The sequence below is a fragment of the Lissotriton helveticus genome, chromosome 9 (genome assembly GCF_964261635.1).
Source record: "Lissotriton helveticus chromosome 9, aLisHel1.1, whole genome shotgun sequence".
In the NCBI taxonomy this organism is placed as follows: domain Eukaryota; kingdom Metazoa; phylum Chordata; class Amphibia; order Caudata; family Salamandridae; genus Lissotriton; species Lissotriton helveticus.
Window position 1 is genome coordinate 651,596,193 of NC_136070.1, and position 19,023 is coordinate 651,615,215.

General features: G+C 46.0%; 1 protein-coding gene across 1 annotated transcript in view; it reads left to right on the plus strand.

Moving 5' to 3' along the window:
* LOC144781756 (ephrin type-A receptor 4-B-like) overlaps positions 1-19,023 on the plus strand; it is a 284,979-nt gene that overhangs the window by 255,791 nt on the left and 10,165 nt on the right. The window contains exons 11-13 of the mRNA XM_078660745.1: positions 10,057-10,166; positions 15,620-15,779; positions 16,570-16,706. Coding sequence (XP_078516871.1) covers positions 10,057-10,166; positions 15,620-15,779; positions 16,570-16,706 — 407 coding nt within the window. The remainder of the gene's footprint in view (positions 1-10,056; positions 10,167-15,619; positions 15,780-16,569; positions 16,707-19,023) is intronic.

Here is a 19,023-nt window from a genome sequence, read left to right on the forward strand (position 1 = left end):
GTTCCCATGATGCACTGGGCCAGGGACAGACTAATTTGCATATAGCCAGGTTCTGAGCTGGGATGGGGCAGTGAGCTAAATAACGGTGATGGATCAAGCCCTGATCTTTGGACTGGGTAAGAGTGGTCTGCCTAATTCAGACACTCTGTTCATCACCACCCCCTTTTCTGAATCACATTCTATCTGCAGCGTACACAGCAGTTCCAGGTGGTCGATCAGCTCTTTGTCGGCTACGTGGGTGCCAAAAAAGGTCAGGACGTGCACAAACGGACCATCTCCCGGTGGGTCGATGTGTGCATCAAAGCTTGTTACTCCTTGGCCAAGAAGGAGCCTCCTGTGGGACTGCGTGCCCATTCAACCAGGGCAACTGCAGCCACTACTGCCTTGGGATGTGGCGTTCCCTTGCAGGACATTTGTCAGGCAGCTACGTGGGCCTCACTGCACACGTTTGCCAAGCACTACTGCCTTGACAGTCCGGTCCGGAGAGACGTCTTCTTTGGCCGTTCTGTGCTCCGTGACTTTCTGGTGTAATCTCATTCGCAGACCCACCACTGGGGTGGTATTGCTGGGGTATCTATTCTAAGGTAAGGATTCTATTACAAACGTGTCTCTTTCAGATGCACAAGTTACTACTTGTGTAACGATATATCTGTAAGAGACATTAGTTAGTGATAGATTCCTTACCGCCCCACCCATCCTCCCCGTTCTGCGAACTGAGTACTAGGGTTAAGGTCATCCCCCTTTTAGGGCCCTAGTTTTATGCACCAATGGTCAATATCTTGCTTGGCTCTGCATTTCGGCGCGGAAAGTCGTGTACAGAACTGACAGCGCGCATGGGTGGCGCCTAAGTAGTCTCCGTGATGTCATTCCGGCGCTTAAGACGCCAGTGACGGACGTGGAGCCGCACGACGCCACCTACCGATGCTAAGCAAAAACTTTCCGGATCCAGTCTTGACGCCTGGGGATTGTTCTATGGTAAGGAATCTATCACTAACTAATGTCTCTTACAGATATATCGTTACACAAGTAGTAACTTGTGCATTAAGCAGCATGAAAGAAGTGCCAAGATTTGTTGGAGTGGGCTGGCTCAATGCTCACTCAGGCACTGGGGGCCTGTGGCTGCTCTCTACTCAGCTGTTTTAGACATAACGGGTTGGAGAGGTGTAAAGTGCGTATGTCAGGTTGAATGTCACAAGACAGACAGAGAAAATGACATGCATACTTTGAACTGGAGTGGAGACTACTCCTCCCCTGCTGCCAAACGTGGCTCAGGCTGGAGCAGTGAAAAATAAAATGGTAATAAATTATTTTTTTTACCATTTCATTTATCAACTATTCAGCATTTTAATCAGTGGGGCAACTCTCCCCCACATGTAATGGAGGAGCTGCGACTGCGCAGAATGACTAAGCCCACAACAGACCATGACCCACTCATCATGCAATCTAACTTAGGAAAGATATCCTCAACGCTGTGTCAAAACATACACACACACATACACACAGCACACACACACGAAAACAGTACAACACAACATACATTAATGCAGCTTACCAGCTAAACAAAGCAAATTCAAATGAGCAAAAACACTAGGAGCGAAATCACAGAACAATAACTTATTTACACCCATAATAAGGGAACTCCTAAAATATTTAAGGAAAGCTTCTCCTGTAATGGACTTTTAAGCAAATGTTAACAGAAATCTCCAATTCATTCAAGTATTCTCCTGTCATACAAACAAGCAAAGTGTGTCAACAGATTATCCACATATTCCACCAAACAGTCAGAAATCCCTCAAATATGTGTAATGCACAGCAGCACTCCTTTGGTTCGGCAGAGCAGCTGCACCTCTATGATGCTGCAGAAACAATATTTTATGGTGCAGATTGCCACAGACACAGCAATGTGGTGTGGCTAACCACAAACATCCTCCCTGAACATTCCGTCTGGTAGGAAAACACCTCAGCAATTCTGGTAAACATAGTGGCATTGGCAGTTGCACGCAAACTCCTTTTTGCCGTATTAGGGCCACCTACATTTAGGGGCTTAGCTTCAGTGTGAGAATATTTGAAGTGTGACACCCAACAAATAAATGCATTCTTGGCTTGGTAGTTGGATCAGCAGGCCATAAGTCAAGTCTGCTCTGTAGGCATTTCTCATCATCCTCATCTCACTTAAAGAAGAGTTTTTAATGTATTCATTTTTTTGAATTGGGGTCTTAAATATATTTAAGCCCGAAGTACAACCGACCCGGTTAATTGTGATGTGTGCGGTAACTGCTGTTATTGCACACATCACACTAATGAGTTTTGAGATAACTATCGGCAAGTTAAACCTGCTGAAATTCATGTGGGGACGAATGCCCGTTACTTACCCGATCATGCACATTTTGGTGCAGTAAGCACTAATATCGCCATGTTATTCCCCGAAAACATGTAATATAGTAGTACTTATAACAAGCAATAAATTCCAACTCAGAGAGCCGCATTTTATCAGGTTCAATAAATATCACACAAATTTCCCGGGCCACTCATAATGAGGGCCAGAGTGACTGGTAGCACATCCACACCCATTGAAGTAATGCTTGAATAGGTGCAAATGTACTACTTTTTGGAATTCACAAACATTGGCAGTAGAAGCCTTGAATTGTGCCAATCTCAGGTTTTCAAGAATACTGCTAGCAGTGTCATGTAATAGTATGGTCCTGTGACATTTTTGGATCTACTATTTTCAAAATGCAGAATGTACACACAATCAGGCATATGCATCAACAATCGGTAATACATGTCGGTAATAGCGAAAAATAACGAATCGCTATTAAGGACATGCAAACCGCGATGCATCAAAATAATCGTTAAAAATTACCGAATCGGTAAAAATCGCTATTAAATACCGAAAGTACGACAGCGAGAGTAGCAAATACCGAGTTAGCTAATACCGAATCGGTATTAGTGAATCCGGTATTAGCGAAATCGGTAATAGCGAAAACGGTAAATTTACGTGACGCCTCGGAAGCAGGCCGATGACATCACAACCAGGAAGTAGGACAGCCACGCTGCATTCAGTGTTCGGAGTAGCACAGAGGAGGAGGCAGAGCACAGGATTTGAGGACCCTGACAGAACCAGTAGCAACCAGGACAAGGCAAGCAGGACAAGATGGAGAAGGAGGCCCCCCAGCAGGGAAAGGACACACCCCGAAAGCGAAAATGCAAGTTTTCAGATAAGGAGCTGGAAATCCTAATAGAGTGTGTGGCCAGCAACAATGACCGACTGTTTGGGAAGTTGTCGCTGAAGGTGCCAGAGGCAGAAAAAAGAAAGATGTGGCTGCGCATCAAGGACAAGGTAAATGCCTGCGGAGTCACCCACCGCAGCATCGACGACCTGAAAAAACGCTGGTACGACCTGCGTAAGAGGGCCAAGGAGAGGATAGCGCAGAGGGTCAAGGATGCTGCTGGCACAGGAGGGGGCACATCCAATGTGACGCCGAACACAGCCCTGGAGGATCTAGTGGAGTCCACCATAGAACGGGAAGCTGTTGTGGGGGTCACACGTCTGGACACCTCAGGTGCTGCGGAAGGAGGACAAGGTAAGAAGCATGGCAGCGTAACAATGCAGCGCGTACTAAGTCCCTGCCCAATCCCCCATGCCAGCCCCAGTGCACATGTAGCGTTGCCCTAAAACACATACCCTCACCACTGTGTTGCACCATGGGAGTTGTAGTCAATACATGAATGGGTGCATGCCAGAGCCCAGAGATGAATATAGCAGCAAAGGGCCAAATGTCAGTCAGAAAAAGTAATTTATTGTGAGATGCCACAGCTATTGTGACATACTATACCATGCTAATAACTATGCACTGTTTCACACACAGATGCATCCCCGATCGATTCTGACGACAGTGCCCGCCTCGTCATCTCAGAGACGCCAGTGTTGTCAGATGCGGAGTGCTCACAGGGAGCTGAAGCCATGTCATCCCCTTCACCACCACGGCGGACAACACCTCCACCATCCCTGCGGTCCAAGCCAACACCACCACCACCACCACCACCCTCACGGTCCAAGACACCACCACCACCACCACCAGTGCGGGCCACTCCGCAGAGCCGCAGAGCCGCAGAGCCGCAGAGCAGATGTTCCCTCCCTGCCCGTGATGGAGTCGGATCACAGTTCAGCACACCCAAATGTTCCACGCCAGGCTGTCGTCACTCCAACCAGCCAAACTGCAGCACGACAGCGCATCAGGCAGAGGGCTGTGCCCCCGGTTAGGGCTGCTGCAAGACCAGTCGATCTGTCCGAAGGGTACGGAGTTGTGGAGACCCGGATGCTGCGTGTCCAGCGCCTGCAGGGGAGACACATGGGTGCCATGAAACTCTCCATGACCAAACTTTGCAACAAACTAGGCAACATGACTGACGCTGTGCGTGAGCACACCACTGCCGTAGCTGCCGGCAACAATGAAATCAAGCTGTGCCTGCAAGAACTGACACGTGCCGTGGTCGCACGCCAACGGAGTGAGCGCCTGCGCCACAGGCAGATCATGCTGGTAGTGAATACAACAAACAAGGCCATTAATAAGCTGTGCAACAGCACGGCTGTGCTGTCCCGCAGGTCCGTGTCCCTGCAAGTGGAGCTAGGTCATTATTGTGGGGATGTGGCAAAGGCCCTTGAGAGGGTGACCACTGCAGTGGAGCAACTGCAGCCTGGGTCAGCCAGTGTCAGCAGTCTGGGAGCGGAAGAGGGGAGTGAGGCAGCCTCCAGTGTTAGCAGCGTCTCCCTGTCGGAGTCCAGCGGGAGGAGGCGCAGTGGCCGCAATGCAACTGCCACTGACTTCCATCGTGTAGAAGCCGAGGAGTCACAGGACAAGAGACTGGGGGTACGCGGCAAACGGAAGTGAACATGTGGCAAAGTCACACTGTCCTTGGTGACGTAACCAGGGTCAGACTGAGATGCCGCACGCATCACCCGTTCTGAGAAGGGACAATTTTAGTTAGACTTTAACTGCAGCAGCAGCATGTTTGTGTTACGTATTTCTGCACCAGTCAGATGTCCATGCCCATTAAACCCTTGCAAACCTGCTCCTGTTGTCAAGTCACTCTCTTACCTGGCTCAGAAATTATTCCGTGTGATGTATGTCCGCCTCCTTTGCCCTTCAGCTGTGTTGGGCACATGCGCCTGTTGGTGTTGGGGGGGGGGGGTTGCTGTGCACGTAGTTCATCCTCTCCGTCCACCTCTATGGGTATCCCCCTGCGTGTGGCGATGTTGTGCAGGATGGCAAACACAGCAATGATCTGGCAGCAGGTCACTGGGTCGTACTGCAAGGCACCTCCAGTCTTGTGCAGTATTCGGAAGCGGCTCTTGAGGATGCCAAATGTCCGCTCAACCACATTCCTGGTGCTAATGTGTGCTCTGTTGTAGCGCTGCTCTTGCGGTGTAGCTGGGTTGAGATAGGGAGTGAGGAGATATTCACGCAATGCATATGCGCTGTCACCTGCAGGATGGGGAGAGAATGGTAATCAGAATGAATGAAAATATACATGTGGGGATGGAGTGGTTGGAGAGCACGATGATGCATCTATATGTACCTAGTAGGTGTCCCTCTCCGAATTCACCGTTGATCAGGCGCCTGTGGAGGCCACAGTGACGGAATATATAGGCGTCGTGTGTGCTCCCGGGGAATTGGGCTACAAGGTCCGTAATTATGTACTTGGCATTGCACACCACCTGCACATTGATAGAATGGTATGACTTCCGGTTACGGAATATGTATTCGGTGGCTGATGGAGGACAGATGGCGACATGCGTGCAGTCAACACACCCGATGACATGGGGGAATTGTGCCACCTGGTAGAATTCCCGTTTGGTGCGGGTCAGCTGCTGGGGTGTTGTGGGGAAGGTAATGTGGCGATTTATTAATGTCAGCATGGCCTCTAGGAACCGGTGGAAGAATCGTTATAAAGCACTTGGCGACACGCCTCCAGTCTCAGCTATTACCCCCTGGAAGCTTCCAGACGCAAGCAGGTGCAGGCAGCATAGGACCTGCACATGGGCTGGTATGGCGTTGGTCCTACGGGTCTCGTGCTGTAGTAATGGTTCCAGGTCTGCTATTAGGCGCATTATCATGGCACGGTTGAGTCTATACTTGTCGTACACCTGTTCCTCGGTCTGCCCCAGCAAAGTTATGCGCACCCTGAAGATCCTGTCCTGTATCATCCTCCTGCGCTGGGCCTGGGCGTTGATCCTCCTCCTCCTAGCAAGCACGTACAGGGCAGCCATTTTGGTTGACATGTGGGGTTTCCAAGGGCATTTATGAAGGGTTACTGATTGTCAGCACCTGCTGATGGGGTTGGAATTTTTTTTCTGTCCTTCAGTTAACTTTACCTCCTGATTGTGATTCCCCTTATTTTGCTCATGCTAAATAGCGATTTTTGGGATTTTCGGTATTAGCGACTTTTCATGCATACCATTGCGGTTCGTTAATAGCGATTCGGTATTTCCGAGGTTTGATTTGGGGTTCGGTAATTCCGATTGTCTGTTTAGTGATTCGGTAATTTACCGCGTGGGTTTTAACGATTCTTTATTTTTTTCCGATTTATTGTTTGATGCATAGCATTTTCTGGTTTTGCGTTCGGTATCGGCCTGTTTTACCGATTCGGTGTTTTACCGGGAGGTATTTTCGTTGATGCATCTGCCAGATTATATTTTCTCACTGGGAAAGGTCGATTTGCAGTTGTACTTTTTTTCTCCACAGAGAAAACAAAAATTGTGTGCAGAAACCCCTTTCCCAACACAAAATTCGGGGAAGTTCCATTCCGCCCTAGAAGCCAATTTACTCCAGCACTTTATTTGAACAAATCTCTGGCAATTTCAAAGGTGAAAAATAATCAGGGAGGAGTTTGGCAATACCATAGACACAAGTTAGTGGGCATTCACAAACTCTCAAGGCAGGTCATAGCTGATCCGCCCACTACACACTCCTTGCAAGGGGTTTACTACTGCATAATCATTGTGATGTACAGTCATGCAGCAGTAAATGTGAAGTATAATTTGGTGGATGCTTGACAGGTGTACATTTGTAGTCGTAAATTATGGTTTGTAAATTGGTCCCACGATGTCAATATATTATAGGATGGAGGAGTGAATTGTTAACATCAGTGCCTATCTTTTCGGTGTTATTTACGTGGGGGTGTGGAGTGTGACATGGGACAGAAGGCAAAAGAACACAAGAGCGCTCTTTGGGCTTCTATGCTTAATATTGCGGAGCTAGACTGTTACCTAAAATAATCGCTTGTAAATGTAATGATGCTTGTCCCTTACTGCATTGAGCAAGTTGCAGCAAGACAGTACAACCCTCTCTAAGAAGGCTTGAAAGGGCTTATTTGGGCCACTGGATGGCACTAATTTTGGGAACTGACACTTTTTCTCATCAGAATGGAGAGAAAGATAGGAAAACGCATGAAAGAGAAAGACAGAAACACTGTCACAAAGGGAGAAAGCAGGAACCTGCAAGAGTGAGACAAAGGGACAGGGAGTGTCTGGTAGTGGATTAAAGAGAAATGCAGCAATGGTATTCAGCTTGTCGGTGCCAGCCGCAGACTTAAGAGCAGAGCTTTATGCACCTATTCTTCTACTACGACGTTTGGGTTTTTCCAACAACAAAATCTTGAACAAATGGGGGCCTTTACAATAATAAAGCCTCATGTCTGATTAAAAAACAGTCAGAAAGCTGCACTTACAATGTTCTGCCCTCTTATTTGTGCTGTGCGCCCTTTGAGATATCGCCCCTCCACCCTACCACCCAGTGCTTTGTTAGTTGTGAAATTTGAGATCCACCCCCACCCTAATCTCACTGACTAAGCTACGCCCCTGTCTAAAGCCACTAGGACAATTCTCAGCTTCTACTGTTTGGTAAATCCATGATCTCTTTCTTGAACGTCATCAGTCATTGCAAAAACATCCTTGCATCTGCCAGTGGGAGAATAATCCTACAAACACACAACCACATCCGTGGCCCTTAAAATGGGAACACACACAGCACAAGAATAACCCCAGGGAACACGGTAAGCACATTAGTACCACATACATACACACATGGAGCACATGCCTACCGTCTCCAAGTCTCCAAAAATGTGCATACAACATTTCATGCCACTGACAACACAATTCTACCCCACACAGTCGCTTGAATGCAAGGAACCCAGTGCAAACATGTCCTGTCAACACAGCTGCATCAGAAAAATTGTAGGATGAACTGTTGCTGAATAAAATATTCACAAACGCAGACTCCACTCAACAGGGCCCCATTCCCCTAAAGACCATTGCAGCTCCTTGCTTGACTTCTCTGGCAAACCACTCCATAGCTTCAGCTTGGTTCTATATTTCTCTTTCTTGGCCACATCTCCTCATCACCTATTTCCTTCTATAGACTACAGAATGTTCCACTCTAGACATTTTACCTGGGCAGCTCTCTGGCACCTGGACACCTTGCTCTCCAGTCCAGCAGATCACTCTCTTACACCAAATACAGCAGCTAAGCTGCATGCACAGTGATCATGAGTGAAATGTACAACAGCACTATATTGATCTAAAATACTGACTACCTCTAGGGGCTTCTAGTGGCGCAACACTGGTGGGTCGCGCGATCTGCTTCTCACTTGCTTAAGATCATTTTGCTATCATATCTTTTCTACCATTTCAAATCATCATGGATGTTACAATGATGAAAATCTTGGCGTACAGGTACAAAAAGAGGTTCTTTATTGTGTGTGTTGCAGGAATCAGGTGCTTAGTCAGTGCTTGACTGTAAATCAAAATCATCAATGGCAAAAATTTGGAAACATTTCCGCACTGTAGGTGTCTGTGAGATGATTGGAGCTGAGAGGGCAATCGTGCGTTCATGTATGTATTATTATGCCGCATTCGACTCTGAAAGGCCTGAAGCCTACTGGGGAAATGCCAGAGTGACTGAATGGCCAATCCTGCCCAGTACATAGGCACCACATAACAAGCTTCACCAGGAGCTACAGGACCTACCAGCTAATCCCGTCGCCTGGGACACCCCAACAGCTAGACTTCTTTTGGTCACAGATTCCTCACCGAACATCCATTCCACGCTGATAGAAGTTGGATCCCCACACAGCTCACCCCAAAGTCACTAAAACACAACAGAGTCCCTACTCATGGAAAATTTATTTGTGAGCCCAAAGTCTGGATTTGCCACTACTGTCCTCTATTTTCTGTAGGGAGGCTTACAATCTGCTGATGGAGGTCTTTACGTTTTACTTATTTTGTTGAAGCCTTTAATCCTTCAACCTTTCCTGTGTTCAGGCTTAATTATGTTTTGGAAAATGTAAGTCTCAGATATTCAACATGTAGTCCTTTTTTAAGAGCACTTTTCCAGAATCCTCTTTGCGCTGCAATATAGCAGTCTTCCCCAATCTTGAATGGTTTTGATCCTTGTCATTGGTCCGCAGATAAAAAAGAAAGTGTCAAAGGCCCGACTGGAGTTACTGTTAATGGCGTTAGTCACTTGTATTTAATTATTTGAAAAATATTAATTTAAAAATATAGGAAACTCGATGTATTGTTGTAATTCATACACATTAATTGGGGACCATTTACTATTAATCTAGAAAACAAATACATTATGACCATGGGCTTTTCGACCAGATGAGGGAATACCCTACGTCAGGTAGTCATCACCATTGCTTCCGGCAATATGCCTACTATGTCACAACTTGATTAGCATTTTTGTAGAGAGCTCTTAAATCTGACATGATGTTCAAAAACTCGGAGTGGTAGGATTTTGAAACTGAAGCATAGTTTAAAATAAATCAAATGTTGGATTGGAAAGGTCCACAGTTATTTCATTAGTGTGATGCTGGCTACCTGTACCTTTTCATTGTTTACGCTGACAACATCTGAAACGTTCTCCTCCTGATATCCTTTCCGTTGAAGCGCCGCCTCTTCTGCAGCAATGTCTTCATGAGATTTTGGTATGCCTTGGTCCTTTGATTGTGCATAATTATCTCATGCATGATTCCTTTGCTTTTCTCCCCTAGACTGTGCCACTCCGGATCCTGGTGGGCTTCCTCGTGGATATTGCCACTGGAATGGAATACCTCAGCAGCAGGGGCCTTATCCACAGGGACCTGGCAGCGCGGAACTGCATGTGAGTGGGTAGAAGTGGCAGGAAGTGGGACTGTACCAAACATTGTATCAGAAAGAGATAGCAAATTTAACCCCTTCACTGCGGCGGCTATTCCGCCGCAGTGCTAAGGGGGTGGCGCGGCCGCCGCATGCTGGTGACGGAACCGCTCCGTCACCAGCCGCGGTTGGGCTGTGCTTGTGATGCTTGTCATGGCCCGCCCCGCTCAATAGAACGCTCAGCGCAGGCGCGGAATTCGCGCCGCGCATGAGCGGCGAGCGGGCCATGACGGAACCGCTCCGTCATCAGCACAGCGCACCCGCAGCTGATGATGGAGCGGTTCCGTCATCAGCGTGCAAGGGGTTAAGAGGTCTTTCCCACAGTGGAGAAGTGATGATAATTTGCCACAGAGAGGAACATAAAAAAAGCTCAATCCGCTCCCCGGAACCTGCTCCCTCCTGCCCTTAAGTCCAAAAAGGAGTGAGAGATAAACTCACCCAGTGCAAAGAAGGCAGGGTCTCCTTCTTGGAGAGAGAGAGAGAGATAGGGACTGTCCAGATTCCCCAGACCCTCTAGAAGGGAGATACATGAGAACCTCCTGGGTGAAGAGGTTCCATGAACTCCAGCCAAAGGAGAGCAAGGTCACCTGAGGAAGAGCAACATTGGAATCTGCCACCGGCTCCCCCCATCAAAAGCAGAGTCGGGCTGGGACAGAGCACAGGTATAGGCACCAAAATAAAAGTGCCCCCTGTTCGCCCATTAGATAGCTAAAAGAACACAAATCGGGGAACTTCTAATCTTATGTAGACATGATGTATAGGTGTTTTGCTAGGTATGGGAGATTGCATGCATTGGTGCTTTCTCCACACAATGTTTGTGGTACTGTTAGGGAAACCACCAGTACAAACTGGCCCACCACATCATAATTGAAGCCCACAAGAAGCCAAAAAGCCAGCCCGCACAATGACCTGGCCAACTAGCCCTTCTGGCAGTGCCAGATTTCCCTGTTTGGCAATCCGTCCCTGATCAAAAGCTATGGACCCCCCAGAGGAGGCTGAGAATGGTGGGAATACTTGCCTTGAAACCCTAGGAGCTGGCCTCAATGTGTATCAAACATTATTCTCCGTGCAAGGTTTAGGCTAATCACCCTGGTTTACTCAGTGAACGTTTATGAATGAGTGCGGCAGAAGCTCCAAATTAAACTGTGTAGATAATAACATTAAATGCATAAGCAACAGAAAGCATTTATGGACATATATACACGTTGAAAGAAACACAGATTCTATACCGTAAAGATTCTATGTATGTAAAACGAATATATTTGTAGCTCAGCGTAATAACTATAAAGATGTTGGAGTGAGAAATGACACAAAGCAAAGAAGCTGGAACAGGGACATGTTGAACTCCGACCTGCCAATTTCTAAAGATGTTTCACCTTGTGAGAGGAAGAAGCCGTGCCTTGGAGGGGTGGGGCTTTGTACCAAACTCCGCTCGTGAGGCACTCACTCCCCATCCCCACCCAAAAAACGTAAAAGATTCTCAGTCTGCCACTGATGTCCTGGAGTGTTTTGACTTTTTTTAATGGACATCTGCTGTGCAGATGGTCCAAAAACTAGCTGAAACCCCACTCTATGCAGTATTTCCAGCCCACCTTTTTGATCCACCCGGTGGCTGTGTGAAGGGAGCTAACTTCTTGTGACACACATTGGCACCATGTGTTTTGGCAGGTCTTTTAATGAAGCCTGTGAGGCATCCACCCATCTGTATTTGTCTATGTCTCTAATTATATTTTTGTATTTACCATCAAATCAGTTTAGGAACTCCCCAAAGTCATGGCATCTGAAGAACTCATTCTAAATTAAGGCCAATAGGTCACTTGGGCATGTACTAATTCATTGGGGGAACTGATTGTATAGGAGATGAGCATCTTACAATTGCAACAGAGTCTTGCTGGCTTTGCAAGCCCATGGCACAGCACCTTGTAGACTTCATTGGGAGCAGCTCTGAGGCCAGCAGGACATTTCTTGTGTTGTTACGAGCCTTGAACCTTCATGTAGACCATAAGCTAGATGTAAAGCTTCTCTGGGTGCACAACAGTCTGTGGCTTCTTCTGTTCATGCACAACCGTTAACCAGTCAATCAAGGAGGAGGACTCCCTTACATGCTCCATCTCTGAAAGTCAGTTCTCATGGTAGGCACTGTCAAAATGCGGATGGAAGGCAACCATTTTCTTACTTGATGCACAACCATCATTTAGAACAGTCATTTTGTCATGTGCATGTGGGCGGCTACTACTATACCTCAAAGTAAGAGTTAACAGAACCTTGTTGCTAGGATGGAGAATGAATGTTTCTCCAAACACCACCACACCTCCTATCTGGATGCACCCTTCTCAGACCCCAACATCATCTCGCTAATTGTTTATTTTAAAAAGGCGCTTGATTTAGGGTTTGGTAATTTTATCTCTGTCCATCAGGTTGACGAATGACCCAGTGGTGATCTCTGTACCTTCAGAAAAATGCCATATCATGAGTTCCACTAAAGATCTTAACATTTTGGTGGACAGCTGCAAACGGTTTTGACGGCAGTCCATCCATCTTTTTGTTATTCGAAAACAAAGCTGCAAAATAATTGTTTGTTTTTTGGAAAACAAATAAATAATGACTCCCACACCCACTGATGTTTTTTATCTATTGATGTGGGGGATGGGAGGGTCATGGTTTTAGTGTTTCTGTTTGCCACTGCTAGGTTTTTCTTGGCCATGACAGACAGAAAAAATGGAGCTCAGATAATCCACCCAAAATAGGGCGGGCAACGTGATGTACTAACTCCAACAGCCTGAACTCCATTAGGTCATTGAGGAAGCCAATGGAGGCATCCCTGACGGAGAGCTAACAGTTGGCCCGACTTACAGTAAGGGGAGCAGACTAGAGTTGAGGGCACAGTGAACTCAGCCACGTTTGTGCACTGTCCGCAAGCTCTAAATCATGCCAAAACGTCCAAGAAAAATGCCATTTCCTTACCAGACCGTTATGAATATGGCTCAAGGGATTGACTAATAGAGATTGTAAAAATAATATTATTGTGAAGTTGGTGTGTTTCCCATTGCCCCCAATTTTAACCTTTAGACACATGACATATTGTTTATCTTACAAGATATGAACATAATAACCTGCAGCTGTGAATAGTCGTGGCTTGTTTAGGTGTAATCTCAGCTTTTTTATTACATATCTGGACGCAATAACAGAAAGAGGCAGCAATATACCAGTCAGGCAGCTTTTTAGCTTACATATTTAGGCCTCACCTTTAATTATACAGGACACGCCCCTTTCAGAGACCTTCCAGTTTCATCCCACTTAAAGCCCTGGTGGACATCCAAGAAAGTAATGCATGAGGTCATGTTTGGAATTTCTGAGTCCAAAATACCAATCCATTAAGTCACTGAGGAGAATGACTGCGTGTGGCTAGCTAAGGCCTCAAATGGCAGCATTAAAAAAAAACTAACCTAAGGCACAGCTTTTGCACATTTACATCAGACAAATGCAGTGCTACACTCTTTGAAAAAGTGGTCTTATAGAGAGTAAATCTCCTGCAATGCCTTTGGGACCCTATATGTTTTCAGCTATGAATCACATTATCCTGGGTGAAGCTGTTCTGGTATGTTGCTGACCTCTGCTGGTCGTTTTCTATCAACACAGTTTAATAGAGGCAGTTGCTAGAAAAAAAGTAGTCCCAAAGCAAAAGCAAAAGCAGACAAGTCCTGGGGCAATGCTCTAAAGCCCACATAAAGTACATACAGCAGATCTTCCAGACAGCGTAAGAGCGGTCTATGCTCGTCCTAAAAAGGGTGATATTTCCCGCACCTCGTAAGTACCGATATTGTGATTGGGTTATTTAACTGGTCCAATAAATACCCCCTATTCTGAGTCTCCTGGTCTACATGCATAATTGGTGTTAACTGCACCAGTGACCAAATCTATTATATTGTTTCTGCCCATTTTTCACTTCCTTTTCTTCCTGGTGGAATCTGTCTGGAAAAGTGCAGGAGTGCAGTATTTATCGCATACATTGGAAGTCCCATCCCAGTGCAAAATCTTTTTTTGCGCAGCAATTGGGCTTTACCTGATAACTCATATTCAGGGCCTTCCGAAGGTGACTGAAATTGGTCACTAGCTGCAGTTAAATGAACCTAACCGATGTATATAGATGGACTGATAAAACTGTGATTGAAATAAATTCGAATGCAATATTTAAATAGATTCATGTACCACTCCAGGAACTTGTCCCACAATCTTTTTTTTCTCCTCACCCTTGCTTTCAGTCTAGCTTTATTTACTCTTTTTCTCTTTGTACAATTCCGTTTCTCTGTCCCCAAAGGCAATTTCATTGTATGAATTATTACCTAAATATGTTACTTTTTTGTGTGCAAAAGCAAGCAATCTGAATGAATTGCTAAATGAAAATCTAAACCAAGCCTCAGCTCCTTACTGTGCCTTTGGATGAGTTTCTATAATTGTTAGCTCAGCTGCTCGTGCTCATGGCTAATATCTGGTTACTTTCACCCTTGGGACAAAGTTACAGCAATTGCAGGTAACAGTTTTGCTTAGGCTCTATTCTGTTATTATGATGGGTTGTATAAACCTGTGGGAGTGGTAAATCCAGAATGATGAGTTCTATAGTAAAAATCACTCACGTGCCAGTACCGCCCAGACAGACTAGACTTCTTGGGGACCACTTGTTTTGATTTATGTAGGGTCATTTCGGGGAATTTGCTGGATCCCAACTGATCTTCTCTCTCCCTCCCTTTGATTCTTTACAACGTGGCAAATCAAATCAGCTTTTCAAGATATTCACTATGAATATCAGGTGAACCTACAAGCTGCATATCACAGGACATTTACTACACAACATTTTACAAATATGTATTGGTTATTCTGAAAAGTGACTATATTTTCATGCTCAGTGGGTTGTCGTGTCTTCACTAGTTAGTATTCATAGACATCTCTTCCTCAGTGGCACATCTATTCCTAAGTGGCACATCTATTCCTCAGTGGTACATCTATTCGTCAGTGGTACATCTAGTCCTCAGTGATACATCTATTCGTCAGTGGTACGTCTATTCCTCAGTAGTACATCTATTCCTACGTGGCACATCTATTCCTCAGTGGTACATCTATTTGTCAGTGGTACATCTATTCCTCAGTGGTACATCAACTCCTCAGTGGTACAGCTATTCCTCAGTGGTGCATTTGTTCCTCAGTGGTACATATATTCCTTAGTGGTACATCTAGTCCTCAGTGGTACATCTAGTCCTCAGTGGTATATCTAGTCCTCAGTGGTACATTGAGTCCTCAGTGGTGAAACTGAGGTGAGTACTGCCTAAGATAAACGGAAGGGGAGTTCTGCATTACAGGTGTAGTTGGCAGATGGGAGGCATATGCTTAAATTTTTGCTTGTTTATTCTTTTGTCCTAAAAGGTTGCGAGAAGACCTGCGGGTATGTGTGGCTGACTTTGGACTCTCCAGAAAAGTCTACAGCAAGGATTATTACCGTCAGGGTGTGGTGTCGCGGATGCCGGTGAAGTGGATGGCAATCGAAAGCATCACAGAGTATATCTATTCACCCAAAACGGATGTGGTAAACTGCTCTTTTTTTTAATGAGTGATACTAATGCCTGGTGCGTTACACTGTTTGTTCAGTTCATCCTTCCTGTGTCTGTGCCTGGGTCTCCTTCTTTGTTCTGAACATTCTGCACTAGGGCTGCTTCTGTGAAGAGCACCAGGCTCTCGGCCTTTGTCTGCCTGCCCTTGTCCGCATCTTCGTGTGTGATGTGTGTACAACACTAGTGCTGATGCTGGTCTCCCTGAGGTCTCCGTAGTGCTTAATCTGTAAAAAAAAAATAGGTACCAGGGCTCTCGTCTGGAAGCCACTGTACCTTGCACCACACATGGCCTCTGCCATGCTCCCAATGACAGTAGCAACACAACTACTAACCATCACACTCCTACAAGTGTGACAATTCCGACTATTTCAGGCCCCCAAGCTATGAGAATGGCTTGGGTGGCAGCTAATAGTCATTTGTAATGTATATAGACAATGCCACCTTGTGGCAGACTGTCACAAGAACCGGTGTTGACATTTAAGTGCTGGTCCCGAGCTCCGGAAACCACCAGCTCAAATTAAGAACTGGTCGGGCATTCCCTGGATTGTCAGTGTTTCTCCCTACGTGTTTATCTTCACTAAAGATGGATGTCTAGCTCTGATGTCTACCTCCTTCCTCTCTCTAGCCCTGTGACTTTCCTCTTAGGTGTGAGTGAGCTGCAGAAACTCCAACCCTGTCCCAGATCTGAGGATCTCATGCTGCTGCCTGCTTTTCTGTATGTTCACCCCTGCAACACTTCAGGTCCATCTGTTTGTTTTTCCTTAGTGGTCATTTGGAGTCACCATGTGGGAAGTATTGTCCTGTGGGAAGACCCCATACCCAGGCGTGCAGAACCATGAAATGTACCTGCACCTGCAGGGGGGACATCGCATGGAGAAACCCCCAAGGTGCCCAGATGAGTTGTAAGTTTCTGAAGTATCCCAGTAAGGAAGGCATGTTCTGATAAATGTATTACTATGCATTCTGTAGCTCTGTAGTTGTTTGATACATCATGTCGCTGCCCAGTTCTTCAGAGATGTTCTCATTCATTGGGGCAGGGACTTAAGGGACAAATGAGAAATATTAAAGTAGCTGTACTTATGCGCTCAGTACCAGGAAGTAATGATGCAAGTAATGAGTGAAGAAATATTCACTTTACTTAAACGTGGCACGCCCGCGGCCCTATGATTGGACCCAACATTGCATGTGTATCTCATGACTTTAGGCTTTTCATTAAATGTTACATAAGCCCAGGCCCTGTTGGTATTCGTGCTGCTCAGTTGGAGAGAGTGAAGTGAGGGTAGCCAAATAGGCCACTACCGATTTCCCATTCCTTGTCCTACTAATCGCCTAGGACTATTTTTGGCCTTACAGTCTACACATCCCCAGGCCTGTCAACTTCTAGGAGAATTTGACTGTGCGTCTGGTGGGGTCCTGGAAGGGTGGGGCTTTGTGTCAAGCATAGCCTGTCACACTTCTACCTGCCCCCAAGCGTTCCATCAAATATACCCACAAAAGCTTTTAAGACTGTGGCCAAAGATCTGAGGAGGTTTCATGCTCCGAAAGAGACTTCAGCAACGCATGGCGTCCAGCATAAGTTGGATTCCCTCTCCTTGAGGGGATTCCCAGCTCATCTTTTGTTCCACTGTGTGATATTGGCTCTTCACTGGGAGGAGACCATGTGAGGGGAGCTGATATTGTGTGTCACATGGTGGCACAGCATGAGTTTACAGATCTACATCCCACTCCTGCCTTCTATCACAAAGCGTGACCATCACTCACCATTGGTATTGGGCAAAGGGTAAAAATAGCTGAAGCCACACTCTATGCCACAGTCTTTTACATTGTGTGCCATATGTGCAGGCCACCATCCAAGCCAATGTACCTGCATGCTCTCCCTATTGCTAGAGGTAATCAGAGCCTCTATCTGTGTTCCGCTGAGGGCCTGATGCCCATTGGCACCCAGGTCCACAACACCCTGTCCATCTAAAATACCATTGGATCAGGAAGAAGACAGACTGGCACATAGGTCAGGGTGCTAGACCTCCTTAGCCACCCACTCGCATATTCAGATCAATGCTTCAGTCTTTGGGCAAAGTGCATCTCAGTCAGTGAGGATCAGGTTTTGGTGCTACTTTTGCAACCCGAGAGCGGCGTACCAGGTAATGTAGCAACTTTAACATGTCCATGGAATTTTCGTGGCCCATTGAAGTAGCACAACTTCCAGGTTTGTAAAGCAATTACTTCACTAGCCTAAGCATGACCATATACAGGGTAGTGGGCTGTGGCATCCTTAAACACAGAGAGGCAAGCTTACAAGGTTCAGAGGGAAAGTTATGCTGTGTCATAGTCAGGGCCACTGAAAGTATGCGATTCTGTGGCTGCAGCATTTTCATTGATTTGTCATTGTTTCCATCCAATCCATCATCTGCTGCATAAAATGCTGAATTTAACAGACAAAAATGCTGGTATTAGCTCAAATAGATCAAAAGTTATTAAAAATGCGTCAACACGTTTTTGCCGTGCAGTGGAAGACCCTTTGCAAAGGTTGACTGGTCACCTTGTGGTTGCTTATTGCTGTGCCTTCACCCAGCTAGTGTTAACATGTGTAAACATGTCAAAATAATGAAGTTTTGATATCACAAAATGTGCCACATTATGCCACATAATTTGACTTTACTTGCTGCATAATTCAGTCAACTCCGCAGCATATGTTGGTGCATCCCTGACCCATAATTCCAGTGGCCCTGGTCACAGTTAACTGATGAGCCCTGCCGGTAAATTCTTGCTAAAGGGGCAGGGTCTGTTGTTTTTTTCTTAGAATTCTGGGACTTGTAGTCGTACTAGGACCACAAGATCTGAAATTGTTTGAAAAAAATGTGGACAGGATCAACTAAGCACACATGGTTATGAAAAACTTGGCTCTTGTACTATACTATTCCTCCCAGTGTCCCAAGCGCTTGTTGGCAGCTTAGACGCCACAAATTCTTACTGGGAAAAATGGTCCGAAAGCATTTGTGCATTCCATTACAAATGTTTAAGGTGGATCAGGGGCGTACTGAGAACAAAATCCAACCATAGCAAATTTTGTCCGACCTTCCCATACTGCACGTAGTGAGCTAGCAAGCGCAGAGAGCAAGTCTGATCACTTAAAAGGTGATTTGGGAAGGGTTTCCCATTAAAGAAATGTATGGAAAAATGTTTGTAAATATGATGCATTGCACACCACCTGTTTTCCTA